Raw genomic sequence first — 10,968 nt, forward strand, 5'->3', positions numbered from 1 at the left:
TCTGTGCCACCCAGCCTGGAGTAGAGAGGAGCTGGCTGGGATCCACACCCAGCTTCAACCCTGCACTGGGAGGCAGCTGGGTGAGACCTGGAGGTGTCTCCATGCCCTGAGCCAAGCATGGATCCACGGCCCAGGCTGGGGTCCTGTGCTGGCCCAGGCATGGGGCATCCCTCACCATGGCCATGGGCCAACAGGGAGTGAAGGATCTCCTGGGACCGTGGAGCTTGCCACCACCTAGCACGTGGAGCCCAGCACCACATGGCACTGCTGCCTATTGTGCGAGACAGGCAGACAGGGAGCAGGGATGGAATGAGGTGGGGAGGGAGTGAGTAACTTGCCTGGTGCAGAGAGACAGCCGCCGTGGCTGTTCTGACACCCCTGCCGTGCTCAGCCAGCGGGGCAGGACCCTGCCCTGCCACACGGGCAAGCCCCGGCCTCGCTGCCCCGAAATGCAGATGGGGCAGCCAGGCCGTGCAAACCACCCTGCCCCAGAGGGACCCTCAGCTCCTTCCCTCCCTGGGGACCTCGTGCATCTTCCACCCCCTGGGAAGGTGCTGCTCGTCACAGCCCCTTCCCTGTCCCCTCCGAGGCAGGCTGCGCGCCCGCATGGGGCTGCTGTGCCCCGGGGAACTGGGGGCGGGGGGCTTCCTGGAAGTACGCTCCCCATCCTGCAGCCCCCGCTGAGGCCAAGTGACGTCCTTGTTCCTTGCTCGGCAGCGGAGCGTGCGGCGGGCCCGCGAAGGAGCCTTCCCTGTGCCAGGCATGCTCCTGACGCGGAGGGGATGACGCATGCAAAGCCTCGTCTCCAGCTCCCTGACCACCGCCAGCGGGGCTGGGGGAGCCATGGAGCAGCCTCCATTTGTGCCCCGACTCCAGAGGGCAGAGAGGGCAGGGAGGGCCGTGGGGAAGGCCCCGGCGGGGGTCCCAGCCCGGGTGCTGGCACAGGAGGTGCCGAGCCCTGCCCTCTGCCCCTCCTGCCCGGGCTGGCGAGGCCGGCCAGCCGCTCGCAGCTCTGCAAGCGGGGCTGAAGCTGGCGCTGTGCAAAGCCCTGGGGAGCCCCAGGGGGCAACGGAAGGGCTGGAGGGACACTCCCATCCCCATCCTTATTCGCATCCCCGTTCCCGTCTCCATCAGCATCCATTCCCATCCCCAGCCGCTGCCGGCACTGCCCCCTTCCCCCGGCCCCCGCCGGCACGGCAGCCCGGAGCCCTTACCTGGAAACGCTTCTTCACCCAGATCTTCTTCATGCTTCTGCAGAGCCCTGCCGGCCCGGTGACACGGACTCAGGCCCGGCAGGACGGCAGCCCGCTCCCGGCGGGGTCCCTGCTGTCAGCACGCCGCCGCTGCAAGCGATGCTCCGAGCATCCTTCACCGCCGGCAGCCGGGAACGGCGGAGGGAGAGGAAGGGGCTCGCCAGGTTGGGCTCTCGGGAGGGCTGGAGCTGTGAGCATGAAGCATCACTGGAGTGCTCCTCCCTCCATCCTTCCCCCGCCTGCCTCCGCCTCCGCCTCCCCGCCAGCCCTGGCACACAGTGACAGCGGTGGGGGACAGGCAGGGCACAGGTGGCGGGGGGCGAGGGCACCGTCGTAGAGAGGAGGGAGGGAGGGAGGGAGGGGACGTGTCTGAGGGTGCGTGTTTTCTCCTCCTCTGGCTTTGTCTACGCGGCAGGCAGGGTCCGAGCCCCCTGCCAGGCAGTGCAGCTGTACCAGTGCTCCCTGTCACCTGTCCATCCTGCCCCACTGCCCAGGACAGGGGTGCCCTTCTCTCTTAGGACACAGCTCCCCCACTACAGCACCCACACGCAGACCAGCTGGGATGGAAACAACACAACACAGCAGCTCTGTCCCCAAAGTGCTCTCCAACAGGGCAGGCTCAGTGCCACAGCTGCCGCAACCCTGTGCCCAGCAGCAGGTTTGCAGTGTGCCATGGCACTGCCCAGCCAAGATACAGGCTCACCATCACTCTGCCAGCCTCTGCTCAGTGCCCCACATCCCCCAGGCATCAGTAATGCAGAAAGATCCCCTTGCCAAGACACAGCTGTGGGTCACAGCACAACTGCACGTGGACACGAGCTAATATGGGCACAGTGCTTCACATCAATTCCTCTGGCAAACCTCCTCCAAACACAGCCTCCAGTCCCAGTGCTGCTGCCAAGAGAAACCTGGTACCCTGCCCCCCAGGTGCCTCAGGACCCACATGGGTGTGCAGGGCTGGGCTGCTCAGCCCTGTCGTGGCATCACTGCTCTGTGGCTGATGGGAGACAAGCTTGCCCTGGGAATGTAGGTTGCTGTCCCTGTCCATGTGGCATGACACACGGGACTTCCCTTCGTGCTGGGGTGAGGACCCACAGCACAGCCCAGAGCAGGACTCCGTGCCCAGGACTGAGCTGAGATGGGGCTCCTGGGATGTGGGCAGAAGCTGTGGGTGGGAGCCCCCACCCCAGGGACATTAGGACCTACAAGTGCTCCTGGGCTGCTGGCACAACCCTGGCACACCTTCCCCAGCTGACCATCCTGAGTCCTGCTGCCTGTCCCAGTTTTCTGGGTGATGCTACAAATAAGCCAGAGGGGCAGTCCCAGCCTCACAGCCTCAGCAGGTCCTCTCTTGCATGCCATGCCCCCATAGCTCGATACCTTCCCTCATCAACTCACCAAGCCCTGCAGCATTCATCAGCCCCATTTCCAGGCCCTTGGAGAGGCTGCCAAGGTCCTGGCCTCACCATGTGTTTGGGCTGCCCCTTCCCACTGCGGAGCATCCATGGGGACGCTGCTGGAGGCCTCCCCACCCAGCGCTTGTCCCCACGCTGCTCACCTGTCCCCTGGGGAGCCAGCTGCTCCACAAGGAGCTGCTCACAGGCATCACGCTCCCCATGATGCCTGGCAGCTCTGGTAGCTTTTCTCTGCTTCCCCTCCCAGCTCATGACTCCAAACGTGAGGCTTTTCATGGCTCCATAATAACTTGCAAATTACCCAGTACAAAAGGAGCTGTTTATACAACATTTCTGTCAGTCCCACAATTCGAGTGATGCTGCGGGGTTTCCGTGGAGACCCTGCACGTCAGACAAGTCCTACAAATGCTACAGCTGGCATTAAGGGAATCTCCTGTCAGAGACAGAGGTCTCTGCTGTCCCCTGCCAGCCCTGGGTGGGGACAGAAATGGGTACCCTTGAGCCAGAGCTAGGTAAAGAGGGGAGGCTCTTACATGTGGGCTCATGGATGCCAGGGTACCTGCACCCAGGGCTTCCCTGCTGGGTACTCTCACCCTGTCTGTGCATGCCTGTGGTCCTGCTGCAGACACAGAGCCTGTGCATTCTTTTCACACTCAAGTGGGATTAAAAGACTCATCAGGAATGCTGGGAAGAAGCACCAAGGCTTGGACATGTCACACCAGGGCGAGGGTGCTGTCACCAAAGCACCCATGAGGACAGCCTCAGGGAGGACCACCTTTGTCCAGCCAAAACTCAGCCACTTGTATATCCTCCAACTATCCTGCATCTGCTGCCCACTGGTCTCAGCTCCTGGCTGGCTGGGCACACAGCTCTTCCCAGCAACTGTGGCTCTGTAGCCATCCCTCAGCAAAAGCTTCAGGAGTGACTCTGGGCTGTCCCAAAGATGCTGAACCTCTGGGAATAGCTGGGTCATCTCCGAGAGGCTGTGCCTATTGCAGGCACCAAAAGTCCTTTTCAGTGGCAGCAGCACCTGCAAATTGCCCCACCAAGGCAAAGCCAAAGTCACTGCAGAAGGTGTCCTATGGGAGGGGATGGTCACCTGCCCTTCTGCCCTGCCCCAGCCCAGGGGCAGCCCTGACCATGCCCTGCTCCTCTGCAGGTCAGGGACCTAGGGCAGAGAGTGGCAGCCAGCGCAGCTGTGGCACGGACAAGAAGCAGACCTGGAGCAGGTGCCCCCACTGCCACCCAGCTCCAGCTTTGCCTGCTGGACACACATCAGTCCCAGGCAAAGCAGAGAGCAAACCCTTGCCCAAACTGCAGCATTAATTCCACCCTTCCAAGAACCACAGCCCTGCACACCTTGCTGGCCTCCCGGCTGCTCTGCACGGATCCTGACCCGGTCCCACAGCTCTGGCCTGGCACCAGCCCCCTGCCCTGGTCCCAGGCAGCAGCCCCTTGTCTCAGTGCTTGAATAATTGATGGCGGTGTGTGCATGCGGCGTCTCGAGTAGGAGGAGGGCTGGCCATGAATCTTTCATGCGTTTGCACCTCCTGGAGCTGCTGGGGATGGTCGGCGGGAGGTGGGGATGTGCTGGGAGCCTGGGTAGGTGGGCACCTTCCGTAGCTCTGCCCCCAGGGAAAATAAATACAGCAGCTCAATGTCCCTTGTCACCCCGCAGGGCAGCGCCACAGAATCCTTGTGACCCTGTGGAGGAGCAGTGCTGTGCTGTCCCCCCTCTCCCAGGGGCTGGGACATCCCAGTGCCCTCCCAGCTTTCCTCCCCTTGCTGCCACAAGAAGGATGCCTGAGCACACGGTGCTCACTGCAGGCAGAGAACGCAGGGATGCAAAGCAGCAGTGTGACCTTGGCTCTGGGATCCTGGACATGGAGCGGGATGGCACAAGGCATTACACCCCTGGCCTGCCAACCCCCAGCTGGGAGTGAGGGGCTGCACGCTGTGAGGGAAAGCAGGCAAGGTGCAGGCAGCAGGGTGGAAGCAACCAGCCCTTGCAGCAGCCTGCTGTCAGGAGGCAGGAAGGGCGATGGGAGCGATGGGCAGCCCCGCGAGGAGGAAGAGGCTGCCGTCCCCTCGTGCAGTCCCGAATATTGGTGCTATATTTACCCAGCTGCAGGCCTGGGTTTCAGCCTCTTGCCTGTAACACAAGCCCTGCAGCCTGCCAGAATCCGAGAGGATGGCACATTCCTCAGCAAAAATAACCCTCCAGCAGCAGGCGAGAGGGCAGGGGTGGAGGTGACTGACTGGACAGCTGCACTCGCCACCCCGCTCCCTGGGAGCGGCCGTCTCGCCCTGACAGACCCTGGGATGGGAACGTGGCACCAGACCCCTGCCCAGGTGGATGGGGGCAGAGGTGGGAGCCACTCTGGGGCAGCTGGCATTAAACAGGGGCACGGTGCTGCAAAGTGTGGGACTAAAATTAGGCACTGAGATAAATGGCCAGAGATGCTGAGCCACCAGGGACTCTGTCAGCACAGCCATCCCCAGTGGGCTCCATTGCCATGCCAGGCACCATCAGCTGAGAAATTATGCCAACGTTCCCCCACTCGCACAGGAGGGGTTTGTGCAGAGTCACCACACACAGGAAGCCTCTGCCTCCTTTCCTGCCCCAAATCCAGGCAGGTGCTGGCTGTTTCCTGGACAGAGGGAAGGCTCCAGGACAGTTTGATTGCTGAGTGCAGGTGGAGGCGGACGGAGCAAGGCCCTGCACTGGGAACCCAAGATGGACACATCCAACCTTGAAATGAGAGGCAGCCGGGGTGGGGAGGATCAGGCAGTGCTGGCACACTGAACGAGGGCTGGGCTCTAAAAGGAGATTAGCTCGGGTTCTTAAGAGGTGATTTAATCCAGTTTACAGGGAAAAAATTCAGGAGATGCAGCTGAAAGGTGATAAAGGCTTTAGCAAGTCTAGGAGCAATGGAGCTATGGTAGGGGCCAGGGCTGTGTGGAAGGAGCTGAAGGCTCCCTGGGTGAACCTGGGAAGCCCCTGGACTGGCCTGGAGCTGTTGTGAGAAGGGCCAATGCACTCTACATGCACCTATGGAGCTGGGGCGTGAGGGAGAGCCTGCAGCAGGAGAGGGGCAGCGCCGTGGGGCATGGGGGTGACAGCATGGGACAGTGGGCATGGTGTGTCCCTGATAGCGCCTGCACCAGCCTGGCCAGCCCCACACATGCTCTCCCCACTCCCCACAGTGAGCACTGACGCACTCAGGGAACCTGGGAGAAGAGCAGGAGAAAATCATTAGTGGGGTGGAGCGACAGATTCAGGGCAAGAGATTAGAGAAGCTAAATCGGGCTTGTGTGAGCAAGGGGGACTGCTGAGCTGGTGCAGGAGGAGCTTCCCAGGTGGAGTACAGAGATGGGCAGCATGGACCCCCCCCAGGCCACCAGCAGGGACCTGAGCAACCTTGGGGAGAGCCAGTGCTGGCCCCACAGAGATCTTCAGCCTGGTAGTGCTGGGAGAAAAGGGGCTCTGTGCCCACCAGAGACCACTACCTGTCAGAGGCAGATGGAGCAGGGACACCACAACACCTCCAGATACAGAGAACCAGGAACCCAAGTCCAGGGAAAGAGCTGATCTTGTTAATGGAGCAAGGGCATTCCAGTACCTCCAGACACAGGGGCCTGGGATGCCAAGTCCAGAGAAAGACTTTATCCTTCCTGGGGACCCTGCACACATCCCTGCTGCCCTAGAAAGGGCTGATGACCTAGCTCGCATAGTGCCCCAGGGAGCAAGGATGGGGTGTCCCTTCCCAGTACAAGGATTGCAGAGCTATGAGTGGAACTTCCGTGATCCTTGGAGACCTGTCCAGCACCTGCCAGGATGTGGCACTCTCTTGGCACTGCCACAGCACACCACAGAGCCAGTTCTGTGCCACCACAGCGACAAAGCCACACCCGGAGCTGCCCTGCTCCTCGCTCAACCCGGTGCCCCAGAGCCTGCACGGCTCCAGAGGTGTCTGTGGCCCAGGGATGCCTTTTTGGGAGGCTGTTTGCTCAATGGCGGTGCATCCATGGCCAAGAGCCTGCTGGGAGGAGTGCCCAAGGCAGGGTGACATTCACACTGCAGGTTAGGCAATCCTGGCTGCTCCGTCCCTCCCTCAGCTGCCCCAGAAAGGCGGCGGTGAGGGCTGGCGGCTGGGAATTGGGAGCAGGGAAGAGTGCGTCAGCACAACAGGAACGGGCGCCTGGGGAAATCAGACCGTGCTGCACTGCTGGGCAGCAGCAGAGGGGCCCGCACTGCTGTGGCCACGGAGAGGTGCAGCTGCACGCCGGAGCATGGGAACAGGGTGACCCACCTGCTGCCTGCCCAGGGCAGTGCATGGCGCCCATTCTGCCACTCTTCACCCCACAGCCAACTGCACCACACCGTGGTCCCCAAAGGCGCGATGCACAGCGGCTCCACACAGACTCGCTGCAGGGCAGAACCCCTGCTGCACACTCCTCTGCTCCGCCTGCTACCCCAGCAGGCTCCTGACCCGCACATAAACCTTCCTCATCCTCCACACAGCACTTCTCCAGACTCCTGGCTCAGTGCTCCCCTTCGGCACTGTGAAGGCTCCTTCTGGCCTGCCACAGTCATCCAGCCCCTGCTCAGGGTGCAGCACCTCTGGTGTGCCTCCTGTGCCACAGAGTCCCAGGTGCAGCTCCTTCCCTGGAGCCTCAGGGCTCAGCGTTGCCTCCCCGACTCCCCATCCTCACTGTCCCCATGCAGAGAGCACATGTCACATCTCAGAGCAGCGCCACCCGCCTCCACGCTCCCCAACACTCAGGCCTTCAATGTCCTAGGGAGACAGCATCCATCCTCCACGAGGAAGAATTTGTTCACCAAAAGGGTTGTCAAGTACTGGAACAGAATGGCCAGGGAAGTGGTGGAGTCACCATCACTGGAGATATTCAGAAAATATGTAAATGTGGCACTTAGGGACGTGGTTTAACAGTAGGCTTGGCAGTGCTGGGTTAAGGGTTGGATTGATGATCTTAGAGGTCTTTTCCAACACAAATAACTATGATTGCATGATTCCACAATGATGAGGCAGAGAGGGCTGAGCCCCAAACCTGCAGGATGAGGCCCACCCATGCAAGGGCAGCAGTCCCTATGCACTCCCTCTCCGAATGCTGCACCCAAGGGTGATGGTGATGAGCAGAGGGGCTGCCCCTGAGATGAACAAATGCTTGTTAATTTGCCTTGGCTAATTAACTACCACGTCTCGCACATCGAAGGGGCACAAGCTCCACCTACTTGTCAGCCCCACCTCTCACATTAGGCTCCTCCTCCTAGCCCCATTGGCGGTCCAGTTCGCCCAGTGCAATTCCAGTGTCTGGTAAAGCTATTATGGTGACCGTACGGGGAGTTCTGCCCGTGGGCAGCTGGTGAGGGGTGCTGAGGACCGTGTTGGTGGCTGTGGTGGGTGGTACCAGCAGTACCATGTGCCCAATCCCCCTCTCTCTCTCTCTCTCTTCTGTCTCTCTCCTCCTGCCCCGAGCAGGTTTGCCATCACATGCTCCCGACACCTCTGTGCCCAGTGCTGGCAGCCAGCCTGGCCTGGCAGCGGGCACTGCAGCCACATGCTGGCTCCAGGCTGGAGAGCCACCCCAGCACCGGGCACCCCAGCCCGCAGCGGGGCGGGCACAGCGAAGCTCAGCAGCCCTGTCGGGCCCCGGGGCACGCACTGCAGCGAGAGCCTGCAAAGCGCCGCTGCCACCCTCAGCAAACCTGTGCCAAGGTCTGTGCCCGCACGGCCGTGCTGGTGGCCACGTCACCCTTACCTTCCATGTCAATGATGGCCAGCACAGCGCTGGTCATGGCCTCTCCCTGCTCATTCTCAGCGACGCACGTGTACACACCGGCATCCTCCTTCTTGCTGTCCCGGATCCAGAGGGTGCCATACTCCTCCCCGCCCTGGGCCAGCTGCTCCTCGTTCCGGTACCAGCGGAGGCTGGGCCGGGGGCTGCCCGCCACCACCACTCGCAGCCGGATGTCACAGCCGGTGCCGATGGCGGCATTCTTCAGTTTCCTCACAAAACACGGCGCTGCCAGGCGAGCTGAGCCCTCCTGGGGCGGCCCCGGTTCTGCTGTGACCTTGGCGCGCTTCGGGGGGATGCCCGGGCTCGGCGGGGCTGCCCGGGGCTCCCCAGCAGCCCTACCCGTGCCGCTGCGTGCCTGTGCCCGCTGCATCGCCCGCAGCTCCCCCGCGGCCACCCGCGACCCCCGTCACCCCAAACCCAAACCCTCCCTGTCCCCCTGCTGCAGCCCGGGGGTGCTGGGTGCCCGACTGGGGCGCTGGGGCAGCGGCGAGCCCCCGGCCCAAATGCCCTCCGCTTCGGTGCCTCCCCCCGCGGGCTGCAGCCCCAGAGGTCGCAGCGCTGCGGGCAAGCAAGGGACTGTATTTGGGCTGGGACTCGGGCTCCTGCTGGCCCGGCCGCCCCTCGCCGAGCGCCCGGCGCAGCGTGGCGCTCGCAGCCCGTGCCCTGCGGCAGCCCCAAGCCCGCCCAGCGCCTCGGCACCTGCTCGTCGCCGCCCGGCTGCGAGTCCCGCGGCTCTGCCCGCTCGCCGAGCCGTCCCCGCCGGGGCCGTGGCGTCCCCCCCCTCACCCGTCCCGTCCCGTCCCGTCCCGCGCAGCCCCCGGCGAGCCGCGCTCCCTCTGCCCCCTCTGCTGAAGTGGCAGCTGCCTCTGATATGTCACATTCCTTGGCTGGGCTCCCCCTCTCTGCGCCTGCTGCCCCGTCCCTGCAGCCCAGCTCCACTTGCAAAGATAGAAAAGGGCCAGCACCTTTCCATATTAGCTGAGAGGCTCGGGGGGGACCCAGCCTTCCTCCCCCGCTTCCCCTTGTCCGGCAGTGTCATTGGATCGGGGCAGAGAGAGACCCTGACGGCATGTGGAGGCAAAGGACATCGTCATGCTTCCTGCAACGCAAGAGCCGGGGCAGGAGCCAGCCCTGCAGGGCCCCTCAGCTCCCTTCCCAGCAGGCAGCAGAGGCGGGGATCCCCGCATCCCTGACCCCCAAACCCTGCCCGGTGGGCTGCAAACACAGCAGGACTCCATTTCTCCCGCTGGGGCCCTGCCTCTGCCCTGGGCAGCGTGGCTCCCGGCCAGCCCTGCTGGAGCTGTCCGGCCTCGGGGCATCCTGTGGGAGCGACCACAGCCGGGCTCCAGGCAGCGAGCGCTCAGGGACGGTGTGTGCCAACGCTGCCTGGCCGTCCCTGGGCGACGCAGGGCTTCCCCATCTCCGGGAGCCACGGCAGCGCCTCGCCCTCGCCAGGGGCTGTAAATCTGCCCGAGCAGGAGGCCAGCGACACGACACGGTGCTTCCCAGCGGCAGGCCAGCCCCGACGGCTTTGGCACAGCCCGCTGCCACCAGCCTAAGGGTGCCAGCATCAGTGGAGCATCACCAGCAAGGAGAAAATCCCGGGATTTCCCAGCTGGGACGGCTGGGGCACAGTGGAGAGGGATGCCTTGCTAGACGCGCAGCCTGGCTGCCAAGTGGCTGAGCCAGCCCCAGAAGACGCCTGGGGGCTTCTTCCCTGCCCTGCAGGCAAAGGAATGCTTTGTCCCCAGCCTGCCCCCAGGGGCTGAACACTGGCACAGCCAGCCTGGGCCGGCAGGGAGGGAGGTGCCATCCCATCCCAAGGCAACCTGGAGCCTGTCCACGATGTCACAGGGCCACCTGCTGGACATATCCCTTGAGATCCAACACCTCCTAGCTGGGGTTTGTCACGCTGGCCTCTCCATCAGGGACACCCCCAGACCACTCCCCAGTGCTGGCAGTAGCACGTGTCTTGTCCCTAAAACATCACCCCGTGCCAAGCCCACTGCTCCCCTGGCAATCTGCTGCCTGGCAGAGTTTTGTGGACCCTCCAACATCTCCCATGGCAGAGCAATCCTGAATTGCTCTCCCACATGGGATGCTCAGCTCTGGGTTCCACTGCAGCATCCCCCACTGCTGGGATGGAGGAGCTGAAGACAGGATGCCCACAACCTGAGCACAGGGAGAGGGGCACATGTGTTGGGAGGAAGGGAGCATACGGTGTTGGCAGGCTGAGGCTGGAGGTTGAGCCTGAGATGCAAGCATAGGGTGGTGGGTCTGATGCTCACAGGGTGTAGGTCACTTAGGGATGAGGATGGCTCTGCTTGCAGGTTGGTGACACTTGGAGGGGCTTGGAAAAGTCCCAGGCAGATGTGGATTTGGGTAGGTTCCAAGTTGGGGTAAGAAGGAGGTGGCTGTGGAGCTGAGCCACCGGGACATGGCATGTGACCCTAGGTTAGTGGGGGAGATACAGGACC

The 10,968-nt window shown here is 62.9% G+C and overlaps 1 protein-coding gene across 7 annotated transcripts in view; it reads right to left on the reverse strand.

Moving 5' to 3' along the window:
• Window positions 1-9,393, reverse strand: part of SPEG (striated muscle enriched protein kinase) — a 38,412-nt gene extending 29,019 nt beyond the window's left edge. For 2 of the 7 annotated variants that reach the window (XM_039697097.1, XM_039697071.1), the window contains exon 1: window positions 8,453-9,393. In XM_039697097.1, the coding sequence (XP_039553031.1) occupies window positions 8,453-8,861 (409 nt within the window). In that variant the 5' untranslated portion in view covers window positions 8,862-9,393. Of the gene's footprint in view, window positions 1-1,214; window positions 1,506-8,452 lie in introns of those variants that run through there. The other 5 variants (XM_039697105.1, XM_039697081.1, XM_039697090.1 and 2 more) reach the window with 4 other exon arrangements.
• Window positions 9,394-10,968: the final 1,575 nt, after the last annotated feature.

The sequence above is a fragment of the Passer montanus genome, unplaced genomic scaffold, assembly GCF_014805655.1.
Source record: "Passer montanus isolate IOZ18808 unplaced genomic scaffold, ASM1480565v1 scaffold1, whole genome shotgun sequence".
In the NCBI taxonomy this organism is placed as follows: domain Eukaryota; kingdom Metazoa; phylum Chordata; class Aves; order Passeriformes; family Passeridae; genus Passer; species Passer montanus.